This window comes from Pempheris klunzingeri, chromosome 20, assembly GCF_042242105.1.
Source record: "Pempheris klunzingeri isolate RE-2024b chromosome 20, fPemKlu1.hap1, whole genome shotgun sequence".
Lineage (NCBI taxonomy): Eukaryota > Metazoa > Chordata > Actinopteri > Acropomatiformes > Pempheridae > Pempheris > Pempheris klunzingeri.
Window position 1 is genome coordinate 15,596,347 of NC_092031.1, and position 17,756 is coordinate 15,614,102.

General features: G+C 41.6%; 1 protein-coding gene across 1 annotated transcript; it reads left to right on the forward strand.

The window, feature by feature from the left end:
- Positions 1–1,968: 1,968 nt before the first annotated feature.
- Positions 1,969–16,824, forward strand: gucy2cb (guanylate cyclase 2Cb). Its single transcript, XM_070851378.1, has 27 exons — positions 1,969–2,315; positions 3,634–3,746; positions 4,081–4,148; positions 4,292–4,507; positions 5,401–5,522; positions 6,512–6,614; positions 7,490–7,601; positions 7,995–8,136; positions 9,437–9,519; positions 9,636–9,744; positions 10,411–10,492; positions 11,230–11,332; positions 11,414–11,473; positions 11,581–11,652; positions 11,740–11,844; positions 12,088–12,174; positions 13,008–13,140; positions 13,256–13,393; positions 13,575–13,651; positions 13,728–13,819; positions 13,979–14,137; positions 14,752–14,944; positions 15,040–15,214; positions 15,713–15,811; positions 16,045–16,139; positions 16,252–16,328; positions 16,531–16,824. Exons 1-27 carry the CDS (start codon positions 2,120–2,122, stop codon positions 16,742–16,744), a joined length of 3,225 nt encoding a protein of 1,074 aa, XP_070707479.1. The 5' UTR covers positions 1,969–2,119; the 3' UTR covers positions 16,745–16,824.
- Positions 16,825–17,756: the final 932 nt, after the last annotated feature.

The following is a 17,756-nucleotide window of genomic DNA, read 5'->3' on the forward strand; positions in this document are numbered from 1 at the left end:
GCATGTTTTTATTCATCTCATTTTGTTCATTTTCCATTTAATTAAGGTGAGGACGCTCTCAGCTGAATACAGCCGGCTGCAGGATGAACGGACTTGGTTTAGTCTTCCTCAGTGAGCGTACAGCAGATGTGTGTAGGCAGACAAACAGTGTAAAAAACCCTTGAGCTGAGTCTCAGAAGAGTGTGTGGTTTTACAGCATACAGCATGTTATCTGTGATGGGTTTTATTGTCCCACCAACCTTTGCACTTCTCTTTTCTCTCCTTGCTTTCCTTTTCCACGGGTGTCTTTCAGAAATTTACGAGCCGTGTCTGTTTGCTGTCTGCATTTCTCCGACACACGCAGTGAAAATACACACACACACACACACACACACACACACACACACACACACACACACAAAGAGTATGACAGGCCTCATCCATCCATGCCTGTTTAAATGTGTTTAAATGTGTTTAAATCCATGCCTGTTTAAATGTTTATTTAAAAAAATAAAGAAGACATTATTAAATGAATAATTATATGAATAAATACAGTAATATGTATTTGCACACATTACTATGAAATACTACATTATGCTCATCTTATCAAAGTTTATTGATTCTGATTCCACCTAAGTGCTCTTTTCCAAAGTCTGTTTTTGTGATTGGCTGTTGATTTGTTCCAGATTTGTTCTCTTAATCTAACTGCAGTACAGTCATATTTATCTTGATCACGCAGTCAAACTGACCTTGCAGATACAGGTTAGCATGTGTCCATATAGATAGATATTGATAGACGGCCTTCTTGCATGCAACACTCAAAATGAGTCAGTCGGCAATGAAATAAATATCTAAGTTCATTAATTTTTATTCAGGGTTTTTTGTGTGTCACAGCCACTGCAGCTCACTGTGGTGAAGCTGTTGTCCATTTAATGCTCATTTATTTAACTAGAAGAAAAAACCTTGAAGGAAGACTGTGACCTTTTTGGAAATACTATTTATTATACTATATTTTCTATTTTCTGACATGTTTTGGTCAAACTAATATCAATCACTTTGTTGTGTGTTAAGTAGGGATACTCATCTAGAATGATTTAAAAGACAATAACATTCACAACGGACATTTGGACCTGTCAGAGCAGGAAAAGCACAGGTGGAATCAATAACATTATGTTAATGTTATCAATTCCACCTGTTGGGGTGCTCCTGACCGTGCTCCCGGTTTGCTGCTTCCTCATGTGCTCATGAGTTCCTCATGAGTCAAACATAATGCAGCACCGAATTGTGGTTTTTACACTTTGGTGTTTGTATGGATTTCAAACTAAATACACATGACATTGGAGATCCTGGTAGGTGGACTTGATGGCCACTGGGCAGAGCCGAGCTAGCTGTTTCCCCTGTTTTCAGTCTCTTTCTTGCTTCTGTCAGAGTATTGCTTCACCCCTCTCTTGAATAATTATATCAGCTTGATGATTTAATGTATTCTTGCCCGCATCCTGGTGGTAGTTATATAATAATCACCGCTTTATGAGGGAGGGATTAAGCCTTAGAGGTATGTTGCAGGGCCACACATCAGTGGCTGCTTGACACACTTCAGGTCTGGACAAGTTCCAGATACATTAGAAGTAACGTGTAACACGACCTCTCCATCACCCTGCTGCTGAAGGAAGCATTATCGAAGGCTTTCCCTTTAAACTGTTTGTCTTCTGTCATTGTGAAATCTATGAATCACAGCCAGCTAAAATCTGTGCTCTGTGTGTCTGCCTGCAGACCTTGGCATAACAACAGTGAGGTTATATGGCCCGCCTCTGTGTCTTTAAAGGTTGTATATTAACAAACTGATGTGGAAAGAACAGGTGAGCAGCCACCTGGGGGCATGGAGGAAGTGTGAAACTGTGAAGCGACCGACTCAGAGGAGAAAGCAGACAAGGACCGAATACAATAAACTTTCTGCAAAGCCGTGGTGGATCAGAAAAAAATTGATTTCTGGAATTTGCAACAAGATTTAAGGAAGTTTTTTGAGTTTTTGGTGACTCTGGAGAAGGTGCAGTGTAAAAGCAAAACACTGAAAGCCTTTACCAGATCATGGACTATCTTTGACCGCTAAAAAATATAAATACCAGGAACTTCAGGTCTGAAAATGGAATCAGGGCGCTGGTGGTTGTGTTTTTGTGTCCTGAGGATTCTTGCTGTACCATGTCTGAGTATCACGCTGGATAGGATAACAATCAATGTGATCCTGCTGGAAGATCAAGAGTCTCCCTGGAGTCTGGCGTATGTGAAAGATGAAATAAATAAGGCCATAGAGACAGAGTCAACCATTAATGCTGCGGAAGGTAATAAAATACACAAAATAATTTCCTTCGGGATGAATAAAGATGATCTTATCTTATCTTACATAACGTTAATTAAGTTGTGTACAGATCTATGATACGCTGTGAAACGTATCATAGGTCCCATTTAGAACTCATTTTTTTAGAATTTCTTGTTTAATAGTATTGATTTGTTGCCCTTCAGCGTATTCAATGTTTTTAGTGTTAACGCCAGCCAAACTAAACCACACTAGACAAATTAAAACATCAACAAGATTTAGCACCTCTTAGATTTCAGGGGAGAAGTGAAGCAATGACAGATAACAGATCATATATTATTACATCCGTGTAATAAATCATAAGATATAGGTAATTATACTATGAACCAAAAGGAAACAATCTGCCATAACTCTTAATTACTTACTTAAATTTTGACTCACGCAGACCAGGCTGAATTAACTGCTGTGGGCTCCAGGGCAGAAATTTGTTTGAGATATTTTGGTTAAACAAATTTATTCAGCAATGTGGACCATGTATGTTTGGGCACAGGTCCCCTCCCGTTGCCTGTATTAAAGAATAGGAGGTGGCCACTGTGATGCCACCCAATGGTTTGTGGAGCACCATTTTGTAGCCTTAAATTTGGCGTTTCTGGCGTTGCCATCTTGGTTTTGGAACCCGAAGTGGGTTTTATTCCGTGAAGACCACAGCGTCTGATTAGTTAGGTTTATGCATGACCCGCCTTTGATTGGTTAATCTTGTCCTAAAGCGTACCCAGCTTTATTGTCTGTTTTCCTCTAAATGGGGCCATAATTTACTAAAACATGCTGTATTGAAGAAGACTTGAAACTAGCGACTGAGACCATAAACTCATGAGGAAAATGTCGAGTGGGCTCAGTTTTCCATACACTCACACTTCTGCTTGGAGCCAGTGGAGTGACCCCTACTGACCACTAGAAAGAATGCAGGGTTGAGGGTTTTCAGCGTTACGAAGCAACGTCTGCTTCTTTTCTACACAACATTACCACAAATCAACTGACACACAATAGAAATGGAGCTTGTGTGGTCGCTAAACATCAGGGGCTAGTGGTTGCTGCCTGCTTTGCCTGGTTAGTACTGCATCCCGGCACCCATAGAGGGACATACTGGTGGGCAGCCAGCTGACCGTTTGCTGATCCCCGCATCCCTTAGTCACTGGTCCTATGCCAACTCTGTCCTCTCAATCGCTGTTTGGGAGACGGGATTTAGTGGACGAACATCGTTGACACCAACAAACTTAACAAAAAAAAGTCATGATGATACATTTTTCTTTTGTTTTTTTTTCTTTCCACAAATCACAATAAAGGTGTGAAGATGAATCTCACAGCTAACTATAGCGGATTCAATCTAAACTTTTATCCAAAAAGCGGCTGCGAGAGGGCCATGTGTGAGGGAGTGTACGAGCTGAAAAACCTGATGGTGAGTGACAACAGTTTTACATCCACCTTAGACGTGCCATATACTTACTTTACTTGTGTATTATTGGTGTTGCACAATTTGAACAGCTAAACCAGGAGCCACTGCAGGGTGTCACTACAGTGTTGCTTCAGATCCTGAAATACTGCCCCCCACTTTTAATAGGCTTAATTGCATCTTGTGGACAAACAGTGAATCTGTTGCAGTTAAGCTGCAAAGAAAGTAGCTATATCACATGGGTATAAGCAAGTAAAGCACATCAGGTTCCTACACGTAGCCAAGTGAGCTGAGCACAGCCATCAGACAAACAAAAAGTCACTTTTGCTTTCTCTTGTAGAAATCCAATAGCCTGGGATGCTCCATTCTTGGGCCCACCTGCACCTACGCTACTTTCCAAATGGTTGAGTAAGTGCCGGTTTCTCCAAGGTCACAATCACATTAATGAAGATAAATCTAAAAAACACATAGAATCCAAAAAACGTTTAAATGTTACAGTGTTGTGTGTATGTCTTCACCCTTGGTCCTCTCCGTTTTTCCCTCTCTGCCAGTGCGGAAAAAGGCCTACGGCTCGGTACGCCCATCATCTCGGCGGGAAGCTTCGGTCTCTCCTGCGACTACACGCTCAACCTGCAGCGCCTCCTGCCGCCGGGACGCAAGATCGCTGACTTTTTATTCAACTTCTGGAAATACACAGACTCCATCAAACCTGAGTGGGAGACAGTCTATGTTTACAAGAAACAGACCAACAGCGAGGAGTGCTTTTGGTGCGTCACCTAGGAGTAATTAGTGAGCAAGTCAGCAAGTTCTGGTACAAGTCTAGAGTTCATTGCATTGGCAGGTCTGCAGTGTGAGCCACTTGTTAGCAAGTTAACACAGAAAATAATATTTTTTCAATCCATTACCTGTTGTGGACGTGTTGAAGAAGTGTGAACCAATCATGAGCAAGACTTTTGACTTCACCGACTGTGGCGGCCAAAAACGAGTCAAAAGAAGAAAAAAAACAAAAATCAGGGTCGTATGAGGTCATTTGTCAGACAGCACATACTGATTGGTTATGGATCCTGGGACAAAAATATAGCTTATTTTTGATCATGAATTAACGTTTATCACAATTTATCATAATCTATCACGGCATTAGTCCTGCTCATACCCTTGACACTGTCACTGGGAATCGTTCAGATTGTATAGTTTAATTTTGATCTGAGATATTATGTACCTACAGTAGCACTCAAAATTCTTCAACCCCATTGCAACTGAGGTCTACTGGCAAAATGTACAAACTTTCAGTATTTCAATTGTTCTCGTTTGAGTTGTTCTGAAACTGTGCATTTCACCATCAAAAACACTGCAGACAGCTCTCTACAGACATTAACCCATTGGATTCCACCTGTAAATGTTAAGTCACCATGAGCTCCGGTTGACTTTGTGTTTTGATGGACATTATGTACACAAGTGCATTATCATTGACGCTGTAGCATGCCAGGGGACATGTGGGTTAATACTTGACAGGCACAAACTGGAGTTGAGTTGATCTATATTTTATCCTTCCTTAAGAGAACACGCCTATACAATTTTGAAAACTGAATTTTACTCTTTACACTTCTGAATAAATAAAACAACAGTAAATCTGTTACTTGCACTTCTGTTTCTTCTACAGGTATATAAATACACTGGAAGCAGACTTGAGCATTTTTGCCGAGAAAATCAAGAGAACAATGCTGCGCAAACCAGGAGAACTGCAAGAAGTACTAGCATCACCCAAAAATAGGTCAAGCAACCGTAAGTGTTTTTTTTTTTTTAAACCAATACAATTGCAATTATAGCCGCCTTTGCTCATGTCACAGTGACAGCACAGAGTCAGTCAGGCTGTATTAAGTAACTCAAATGGAACTCATATGTAACACGGCTTTCCCAGCTGTGCGGAAGGAAAACTCAGAAAATGTAGTCTGAATCAAATCAAGCAAGTCTGTGTAGTGTTCAGTCAGAAGTCAGAGCTAGAAATCACCTTCAGCCTAACATGAAAAATAACAAACGACAAACCTTTCAGTTAAACGGACATGTTTATCGGTATTGATTGATTTTCAGTTTTGCTGCTTAAATGTGACTCAGTATTTGCAGTGGTGACATCACTGCACACGTGAAAGCGTGGCCATATACTTGGCACAACCTGTCTAATCGGCGTAGTAAATGAATTATTACAACTAGTGATAATGCAATCACTGGAATTCAGCTAATAAAAGGATCATTTTCGAGTTCTTGTTTTTTTTTTTGTGCAACCTTGCGTTGTAAAATGACAAATGAATGACCTTGATCCTCTGAATTCTGAATCTCACTCCAGCTGGCTGATGAAAACTGGCAACTCTGGTGTACTTTTAAAAGTGCTTTTGACTCTCAGGTGTTGACACCTGACTTTGAACCTTCCATAAGTACGACCATAAGGAGACGTAGGACTAATTATTTCTCAATGACCTCTGAGGCTGTTGTTGAGCAATGTCGATTGTAATATTTGCTTAACTCCAAAACCACTCAACTGTCCAACTTTGTCCAAATCCGTCCTTAAATTATTGAGGAAAGTAAACCCATGCACATACCGTACATTATTATTATATGGGTGCAGCCATAAAAGAGGGCCTTTTGGGTTGGGTATTAACTTTCAAGGTTAAAGTGGAAGTTACGGTCGGACCGTTTGACTCCATCCAAGGCTACTCTGCTAAAAATGGCCTCCGGCTGCTGGTCGGTGGTGTCACATACAGCCTCTGTGTTTGCAGTGTTCATCATGTGTGGATCGCCGATGGACGTAGTGGAGATGAAGAATGGCTCTAAAGAGGCAGACAGCAGTGATATTCTCTTCATCCTCATTGATCTTTACAAGTCAGTGCTCTGTATTAATTTCATCTCTGATTTCCAGGTTATATATCTTGTTGTCTTTCTTTCCTTATAGTGACATTTTCTGCATGTGTCTCACCTGTAGACATGTTTGCAGATATAGTACTGTTCCCCACATCCTTCTCTTTGGTATATAGTGGACACCAGTCATTCCCATACAGCTTTACTTGTGGCCCAGGGGGTACTTTTGCAGTAGTCAGGGGGCACAGGAAAGTATTGTTAAAATATATGTCCACTTGTTGAGTCCACTATAACATCTCAAAAGAGCAGACGATCAAAAAGAAACAGCTAAAAGTAACGAATGCACAGTTTAACTCACAACTTGCAATAATGGATAAACAGTTGAAATAGTGAAAAGCTATTGATGAATAGTTGAAATAGTTAGCTAATCATAATTATTGATAATGATGTAATGGACATTTGGTTAAATGTCAATTGCACTCTTGTAACATCCACTATTATAGCCGCTCTTATGTCATTAATAGTTAAAAAATGTTCAATGTGTTGGGCGCCTACTGTATTGTGGTATTGATGAAGGGTGTGCTTGAGTTCAACTGAGAGGACTCTGGCAAAAAAAAAGGTTGGGAGCCACTGGTGCTCACTGTATGACAAATGTTTTACTTTTTTCCTCTGACTTTGTGCTAATTTCATTTTATAATGAAATATACATAATATAAGCACTATATTTACAATCACTGACAATTCAGTTTATGTTTGCTGCAACAAAATGAAGGAAATCAGAATCAGTTTTGATGAGTAACATGACTAATTAAGTTATTATAATGATTATTATAATGATGTGCTCCCTGCGGCACACAGAGCACTGATAGGAGCGCCTCTCTCCTGCCTCCTCCCCACAGTGATAAATACTACAGCACACAGTCACTACCATCCATGAAGAACGTGCTGGTGCTGACTATGCCCAACACCAGGAACTACACCATCAACCTAGACCTGAAAGACAACAACACGGTGAGGACACAGGATTTCCAAATTTCCAAGCTTCTTACTGCTGATTAAAGGAATAGTTTGATATGTTGGGAAATATACTTATTTGCTTTCCTCAATAGAGTTTTCTCATTTACCTCTAGTGGTATTTAGTCATGCAGATATTTGTTTTTATTTACCCAGTTTTGAGGAATGTTTGCATCCACTCAAATATAAGTGAGGTGGACATTATATTACATTATACTGGTGTTAATCACAACTTTGGAAGAGCACAGAAAAAGAACAGTGAGCAGAAACATCTCTCTCCAGCGTCAGTGCTCCTGTTACTCTGAATACTCTGCAGAGAAGCGTTATTATTGGAGCTATATCCAGAAAGTAGTCCCTTTCATTAATTTGTATGTCTCGATCTCTCTGCAGATGAATGATTACATGGCTGCGTACTATGATTCGGTGCTGCTGATTGGTCAGGTGATGAGGAAAATTGCGGAGAAAAATCAGTCGGAGATTCAGCACATGGAGTTTGTCAATGCAAACTACTTCAGAAACACCTCATTTAATGGTAAGGGGGGAAGAAGAGATATTCGGAGGAAAGGAAAGGTTAGAATCAAACTTAACGTCTAATATGCTCAACTTTATCCCAGCAGCCATTGTGGGTGTTGTGGGTCTTTAATGTTGAACATGTGATTTTAGATCAAAAACATTCAAACTTTGAAAGTAGAAAAAAAAGAAAATTCAAGTGAGAAACGGTGAAAGAGATGAATTAGGTGGAAAAACCAAAAAAGTGAGAACTCAAAAAGCAGCCCAGGCCCTCATCAAAGGTCTGTGTACCCTTCAGCTAAAGCTGTGTTGAACTTATCTAACAGGAAAAAATGACTATACATTATTGTGTGGAGCAGATAAATGGGTGTGATTATGACAATAAAAGTGAAAAACACACTATTTTCTGTTTTTGGTTTAATCTCTTCCAGTTGCACATTTGAAAACTAGATATGCATGTGGATTGCTGTTTTTTTTTAAATAACATGAAAAATTTTTAAACAAATAATGCAGTATAAATTAATTTATCCACTTATCAAACAAGTTGAACACAGCTTTGGATGGATCGTAGCCACACAGACAATCAGAATATAAATTTGTCCGATATTTTGATTTATGAACAAATGCCTGCAAAGCAAATGTAATTCCCAGCAGCCTCAGCTGCACTTTGTGTTTAGCACTAATTAGCTAACATGCTAAACTGGTGAACGTGCAAACATTATACCTGTTGAACATCTGCATGTTTGCATTGTCACTGTGTGAGTATTAGCATGCTGATGTTAGCATTTAGCTTAAAGCTCCACTGTGTACAGCCTCACAGGGCAGCTAGCATGGCTGAGTCTTGTTTAATTGGTCCATAAGTTGCTGATTAAAACATATTGAGTCTATAAATGCTAGAATCGGCTCATACAATACTGGTGACCAGTCCTCCGAAGCCCTGAGAGCTGACATTGGTTACTAATGTGTGTATGAGTGTGTGTGTGAGTGTGAGGCCGAACAGACGCAAGCTGTCAGCTGTCGATCACTTTTGCATCACATTAGTGTTCTTCACTGACATGATGAAGATTTGAGGTGTTATAGGCTGCAGGCTGCAGCTGTACAGTGAGTAGCCTGTGTTTAATTAAGCGTGAGTGTGAATTTGAGCGACACTGAATCAGAAGCTGTTCCCTCATGATGTGATGCATGCATGTCAAGCTCTGTTTATCCTTGTTTTTTCACTTGACAGAAAAAAGAACTATTAAAAACCAATAGCACTATACAGTGCAGTTTACAGAAGTGCCAATGCTTGTTAAATTTAAGGATGTTTCTATAATTCTGCTCAGGAAAAGCTGGAACCTACAAGCTGGACAAGCATGGAGACAGAGACGTGAACTTCTCGATCTTTTACACCACTACTGACAACAAGGTGCTTTGTTCTCCTGTGTTCATTAATGTACCATTCAGCTGTGAAGGTATTTTGTCAACAGTCTCTCACGCAGATCTTGAGCTGAATCTCTTGCCATGTTCTCATGTGGTCCACAGTACCAAATCTTATTCTTATTCGACTCTGAGCACAACCAAACCAAACGGGTTGAGACGAACCCCTCCTTCATCTGGGGAAAAAGACTTCCTAACTTCAGACCGGAAGAAGGTACAGCTAAACCGAACACACACACACACACACACATAATCATTAACTGCTGCACAGACACACACACAGCAATGTGTGGCCATCGTGAGTTTATTGCTGTCAATAAGCTGTTTTATCAGTCTGCAGTGCAGTGGGCTGAGATTGAACTCCAGGTATGTTATAAAAACTTTTTATTTCTAGAAAACTGTGTCAAAGGAGAAATGGCAAATGCAACAGTTATTAAAATCAGATTGAAATGGACACAATTAACCTTCATTTAAGTGATCGGATTCAGCCTGGATTCACATTGTACACTGTGCAAAGTCTTCACAGTTGGGCAGGTTGTTTTTGTCAGAAGATGAAATTTAAATGTTTAGCAGCTTAGAGCCACTTTCACACAAACACACTGGTTCAGCCTTGTTAATACCAGGTGAAAGGGACCCTGTGGAGTTTTTAAATATCAGGTTGTGACTGGGGTCAACCAGTGACTCAATGATTAACCCAGTAACGACCAGTAAACCTACAGCTGGTCTGTAATAATGAAGGTTATTTATTCATGGTCATTGTGAGCTGATTTTGAGAATTCATTTAGCTGCTGTAATACCTGTGTATACGGGATTGACTGTTTTCTACAATAAATCCCTCATTCTTATATTGTACCTGTTTGTTTTGTGCTCATACCCTCAGACCTGGAAGCTCATAACATCACTGTCATCGTGTTGGGCATCACAGTGGTTGTGGTGGCCACCATCGCCTTCATTTTCTACAGGTGAGTGATTAACCACCAGTGTACCTCCAGCGCACAGCACCTCTTATCAAAGACGTCAACGCACACTAGTAAAGTGATCTGAACGGCTCTGACAGCACACCGACAGTCTGTCTGAGCCCCCGTGGGAACTGCAGCTGTTAAACGCTAAAGTGTTTATCCCAATCACGCCATCCAGGACGAGTGTTTGCATTATGCTCAAGATAAATGAGGAAAATGGACCCTGAAGCAAACAGTGACTTATGACGTGCCCAACGTTCCATGTTATATATATATATATATATGGACATATATACATATATAAATATGTCCCATATTCTAATTAAAGAACAGGCTCAGATTTAAACTTGAGATAATTATGGATGCTTTTTTATCTCTTAGAGCTTAACATGAAGCATTTTGATGAGTTTTGATGATTTTTCTGTTTTATATGTAGATTTGTATGTGTGGTCCTTCAAATAGATGGAAATAAAATGTGGTTAAGATGCATGAGCCATGGAGGCTTTTAAAATCATTACAGAAAATAAAATGGCAGTTTTCTGGATTTTCTGGAAAGAGATTTTTCCTAAAGAGTTTCAATTCGAAGGATTTTTTTCGTCCCAGATCTTTGACCCGAGTGTAATTTTTATGTAAAATATACCAAACTGGAAACTAAATAAGGGCTAGCTGCTACATGCCACATTCTCATGGTCAGATATTCTTTTTATCTACTGATTTTATTTATTTATTATCATGTATAGGCAGAACAGAAGAGACCGTCTGCACAGGAAGCGCTGGTCCTACATCCCCTCTGAGCTCATCACGCTGCTGGAGAACAACAAACACAATGTCATCTCTCTGAAGGTGAATTACTAACTGACTTCACGCAGCTCTCACCGAAGACGTGGTTGCTTTGTTGAAATGTCCATCATCTGCCCCCATCAGATTGAAGACGAGAGGAAAAACATGGATTTCAAGATCCGCCGTGCTCTCTACGATAAGAAGGTAGCTGAACACAAACGCCCTGCTGGAGCTTTCAAAGCCTGAGCATGTGCTGGACATGTAGATCCGATTACTCGTCCAACTGATGCTGTGTCAATATTTTTATTCAGATTGTGATTCTGAAGGAGCTGAAGCACTCTGATGGCAACTTCAACGAGACCCAGAGGATAGAACTTAATGCGGTAAGACACACACACACACACACACAGAGCAGGTGGTTTGTGTGATATTGTGTGTTTCGTTAAAGAGCGCTCTTCTTTCTTCTACAGCTCCGGCAAATCGACTATTACAACCTAACGAAGTTTTACGGCACAGTGAAGCTTGATCTGGGTGTGTTCGGAGTGTTTGAGTATGGAGAGAGGGGGTCGCTCAAGGTACGTGTGGCCTGCAAACACTCAATTCAAATCATTCAGGTTTGCACGGAAGTTCAGTTTTGAAAAATTGCCACTTACCGCATACATCAAATCACTATTTTAACTGACAGCTCAAGAGTATCAGTGGCTCAGTACAGAACAAGCAAATAAAGGTCAAATATCAATTCAGACTACAATCATTAGACCAGATTTCATGTGAAAGTCGTGGAGAGGATGGTAGTCCCTGTCCCTTTCTTCTTCCAGTATGTGCTGAACGACAAGGTTTCATACCCAGAGGAGACCTTCATGGACTGGGAGTTCAAAATCTCCGTCATGTACGACATCGCCAAGGTGAGACAGAAGCTCTGAGCCCTGATGAACAGCACATTGTGCTTCTCTGGAGTACCATGTTGCTGCTACAGGGCCGCCGGCACATGGTATCATACGGAGGCTTACAAAGGAGGGAAGAGTTGGCTCCACGTGTTCATCTGGACACAAACACACTTCTAACATGTTATTAAAACACACGCAACGCACAATGTCTCGGATGACTTTTTAGTGTTAAAAATACAACCAGTTAATCAGTTATTTCTGGTCATTACTGTCTACATTTTGTTACTTTTTGTATTTTGTCATTAACATAACAGAACTGGATCAACACTTGAACTCAAAATAAAAGCACCCCTAAAAGAAGTCTGGCTGAAATTACACAGCCTTAAGAATCTTTTCTCAAAGTGTAAAGTACGTATACGTCTAACTTTATAATTCCTCAGCCAATTGGATTATGAAACTCAATGTTATTCTATTTCTATGGTGGGTAACATGGATATATCCTTCTCTGCGATGAAACTGCAAACACTGCATAGATCTAAGTGGGCATAACACAGCCACGTGTTTTGTAAGTGAGCAATGGAATAGAAAAAGAATGCTTCACATTACGCAATTATGAAAGCAGTAATGTGATTACTAATGTGTTAGTGATGCATTAGTATATGGGGGGTTTATAAGGTTCACAGTCGGTCAAGATGTTTCTCTTAACACATGAATGATACACACATATGCCAAGAGGTATTGTTGGTGCAGTTCCCCCTGTCAGCCAGTGGAGGTCAGCAGAAAGATCACTCTCTGGCTTTTTATTCTGAGCCTCCTCATCTTCTCTGTTGGTGTGTGGATCCTCTGTGCAGGGTATGTCCTATCTCCATGCCAGTGACATCCAGGTGCATGGTCGTCTCAAGTCCACCAACTGTGTGGTGGACAATCGCATGGTGGTGAAGCTCACAGACTTTGGCTGCAACTCCTTCCTCAGCCCCGGCAGAGGTAAAGCCACAGTCACGGTGTGTCTTAGTCCTGCTCGGTTGGAGTTTTTTTGCTCATCCCTCTACTTTCATCACTTTCTCTTCTCTCCTCCTCCTCTTCCTCCTCCTCCTCTCAGACTTGTGGACCGCTCCGGAGCATCTGAGGAAACAGGGCACCTCCCAGAAAGGAGACGTCTATAGCTTTGCCATCATCGCTCAGGAGATTGTTCTCAGGAAGTGCACCTTCTACACCGAGTGCTGCTCCGACCGAGCAGGTGAGACACACTGATCAGGTCGAGCCAAGCTCCCCCACTCTGAGCACGCTGAGCTCTGACAAATGAAAAGAATTAACAAAATTCTTCTTCTTCTTAAAGGAAGATACAATGATTATTCACTTTTGATTTGATATGCACACACTCTGTCTCGTAAGTCATTTCATGGTGTGTTTCCCAACAGAAAAGCTGTCCAAGGTCGTCATGTCTTACTTCAGACCTGATCTTAACTTTGAGACGACTTCAGAGAATGAACTGGAGGTCAGTTAATGCCGGCTGTGTGGCAAGTTGGCCTGAGATTGTGTCTGTATTGTCTGACGTGTCCTCTGTGCCCCAGGTGTACACACTGATCAAAAGCTGTTGGGATGAGGATCCTGAAAAAAGACATGACTTTAAGAAGGTAGAAAACTGTCTGGGGAAGATCATCAGGTAATCACTGTCTTTACTTTCCTATGGCTGTTGTTGCCATCAGAGATGTGATTGATGAACTGTGTGTAGCCACGGTTAGCCTACAGAAGCTCTGAGAAAACTGATCACATATTTGCAGTTTATATTTTTTCCTCTCCTCTCCTTTCCTTTGTCCGTCAGTAAAATCCATAACCAGGACAATGAGAGCTACATGGATAACATGATCAGACGGCTGCAGATGTACTCCAGAAACCTGGAGCACCTGGTGGAGGAGCGCACAGTCCTCTACAAAGCTGAAAGGGACAGGGCCGACTGCCTCAACTTCATGCTGCTTCCTGGGTCTGTTTACACTTACGGGACCACACCGTATTTGAGAATATGGATACCAAACTCATACATGTAGTCTACTAACGCTGTGCTTCTATGTTTACTTGCTAACTACTTTTCATACAAAGAGAAATACTTGATGAATGAATAAATGGTCGCAGTAGATAAACGTACGATGTAAATCCTACAGGAAGTACAATATGTTACACTGTGGGTTATAACTTGGGCCGTGCTTGTCAGTCTGCAGTTGTTTACAGTTTTAAGTATGCCGAGTTCTCCAGGGAGCAGTTCTTGTTTGCTATGTACCATTGGATGTACCGACAGCTATCAATGAATTACTTTGATACTGAAGAAAACGTATAGAAATGATGATTCTCGGGCAAGTTCTGGAGTTATAAGGAGTGTAAAAAGTGTGAATGGTTTGTAAATGTGTTTATGGACTTTTATATGCAATAGACATGATAATAGATAATGATATTCTCAGAAAGTGTACGTCACTGTGAAACTAGAAATGTGTGCATCATGTCTGTGTGTTAAGATTTGACTGAGTTATGACTCTGATTTAACTGGGATGACAGCAGTGGTGGATTGTCCTGTTTCATCTGTACATGTTTCTGTCTGTGCAGTCCTGTGGTGAAGAGCCTGAAGGAGACTGGTGTGGTGGAGCCAGAGCTGTATGAGGAGGTGACAATATATTTCAGCGACATCGTGGGTTTCACCACTCTGTGCCAGTACAGCACGCCGATGGAAGTGGTGGACATGCTCAACGACATCTACAAGGGATTCGACAGCGTCCTTGACCACCATGATGTATACAAGGTATTCACAGGGTTGAAAGCCAATGGAAACGCAAATAGGCTGATAGAAAGACGAGGCACACCGCTGACATCACAGTTTCCTCCATCGACCCTCAGGTGGAGACGATTGGTGATGCCTACATGGTGGCCTCCGGACTCCCTAAGCGAAATGGGAACAGGCACGCGGTGGATATCTGCCGCATGGCGCTGGACATCTTGGCGTTCATGGGCACCTTCCAGCTCCGACACCTGCCTGGCATCCCTGTGTGGATACGCATAGGCGTTCACTCAGGTAGATGGGCTGTACTATTGGACATATCTTCATGTGAAAGCTCCTTGTTTACTTATCAGATCCTGTTTTCCCTGTTATGGTTTTGTTGCTGCATTATGCTGTTAAATACGACAAAACACAGTTTGGCTGAAACATTAACACACGTTACACCCGCAGTGACTTAGAAGTGACATTACCAGTTAAGATCAGAACAACAAAGTGTTGAGAACAGCATGCTTATATTGTCAAAAGCATTACAATGATTGAAATGCACATTGTGCTTAACTGGCATATAACAGACACTCGGGAGTTATTAGGGGCGGGCCTTTATTTGTTCATGTCGACCACATCCCAGGCCATTATTAGAACCCAGCTTTTAGTTGACCACTAGTTGACTACTAGGGGTTACTTACATTGTGGGTGGAGTTGGGAGGTCGTAAAAGTTCAAAAGCCAAGTCCATTCTTTCCTCAAATCGGCTTTAATCTTTGAAGGAAAACTGACTAATATGTTTATTTCAGGTCCCTGTGCAGCAGGTGTTGTGGGCATAAAGATGCCCAGGTATTGTTTATTTGGAGACACAGTCAACACGGCATCTCGTATGGAGTCTACAGGACACCGTGAGTAGAGAAGTGGAGACAGGCATACCAGGAGGCGTTCAGTGAGCAAACACTGACATTCATGCTGCCAACTACTGTGGTGCAGTTATGTTACAGTGGCAATGAGCCTCTCATTACTTCTGTGCAATTACAAGAGCTACCAATCAACCTCATTAAATATATTTAGCACAGCCAAGCTTGGGGGGAAAAAAAGGCAAACGATGCCTGTTGTTTCATCTTTTAATATGTTCCAGCCCTGCGGATCCATGTCAGTCAGCCTACTGTAGAAATCCTGCAGAGGACAGACTGCAAGTTTGAATATGAGATGAGAGGAGAGACGTACCTGAAGGTAAAGATGCATCTCCTCATTAAATGTACTAAACTTGCTTGTCTGAAATGAATCCAGACACATTCAGTGAAGCGTGGATGCAAAATGTTGTAAAGTGTGTGTGTTTCCCAAGGGTAAAGGCACAGAGACAACCTACTGGTTGACAGGTGAGACGGGCGAAGATTACGACTTACCAACCCCACCCACGACGTAAGTCATCCCTCCATCTGCTGAAACGTACTCCTCACAAACATCTGCCTCTATGACACTAACTGTGCTTAGTGTCTTGTTTATTCAGACTTTGTACACACAAAATTGAGACTCGTGTTTTTTCCTTCTTCTACTGCACTCGCTGTAGCTCGACTGGACACTATGGAATGACTTCTCTTAAACCTGGTTTCTGCTTTTTCAGGGAGAACTTCCAGCGGCTCCAGCAGGACCTCGCCCACATGATCCTAGCGTGTCTGGAGCGCCGCTCTCAAGGCTCCGTCCGGAGGAGGAATATGCTTTCCAGTCAGAGCACGGAGGACGGACAGGACCAGGAATCAGAGGTGGAGTCTGAGAGTGAACATCCTGAGTACCTGCACATGGCCACTGTGGATAACACCCTCAGTACCTTCCTGTAGTACATCACTCACAATCTGACAGAATGTAATCACGCTATTCAGTAAGCTGCACAACTCAACATAATGGCAGTGATACTAAAAATTACTACTTATTATTAGGGCCCGAGCACCAAGTGGTGCAAGGACCCTATTGAAATGTAAGGAAATGCATCTGAAATAAATTGCAAGTTTGAGGGCCTAAACATACACGAAAACTCATGAAACTTTGCACACGCATCAGTCGTGGTGAAAAATTACATATTTTCTCTACAAAACTTTAACAGAGTGGGCGTGGCAAGCTGTCAAACTTCAGTGTCCCGCCATGAAACAGGTTGTAAATAGTAAATAGTGTAAATAGACTCTACATGATCCAATCAGCACCAAACTTGTCATGTTTGATAAGAGTCCCGCCCTGAAGATGTCTACATGTCAATATTCATTCATAGTCATAGCGCCACCTGGTGGCGACAGGAAATGCTATGTTTTACACTATGATGTCTCAAGACCAGCCAGTTGACCAGATCCACTTCAAATTTGGTCAGGAAAGAAAGTTTTCCTTTGCATGAGCATTAAAAGTGCAGTAACTCGACTCTACAAGGTCCTATCTTCACCACATTTATACTGTTTGATGACTGCCTGGCTCTGAAGACATGCACATGCTAATTTAGAATCATAGTCATAGCGCCACCTAGTGGCGGGAGGAAGTGCTTGTTTTATTCTCAGCGGGTTAACCACAGCCACCTCAAATTTGGTCCAAACATTCCCAAGACGTGGATGATGCAAAGTTATGAAGCTCTTGAGGTTTTGTCAAACGCTGTCACCGTGGCAACACCTCGCAAATCCCTTCCCTCCTGTGGGCTCTCCTGTCATCGTTGACAAACTCCTGCACAACAGCAACCAGGACTACAATCCACAAACTGACATTTTCACCTGTAGTGTACCAGGGATCTACTATTTTACTTACCATGTCCACTGCAAACGAGGTGATGTGTGTGTGGCCCTGATGAAGATCAATGAGCCAGTAATTTACACA

Bases quoted from the DNA above. Each gene is read 5' to 3' on its own strand.
- gucy2cb (XM_070851378.1), top strand. From the start codon at position 2,120: ATGGAATCAGGGCGCTGGTGGTTGTGTTTTTGTGTCCTGAGGATTCTT. The intron at 8,137-9,436 runs GTAAGGGGGGAA...AATTCTGCTCAG, and splicing joins CAGAAACACCTCATTTAATG to GAAAAGCTGGAACCTACAAG. The intron at 14,138-14,751 runs GTCTGTTTACAC...CTGTCTGTGCAG, and splicing joins AACTTCATGCTGCTTCCTGG to TCCTGTGGTGAAGAGCCTGA.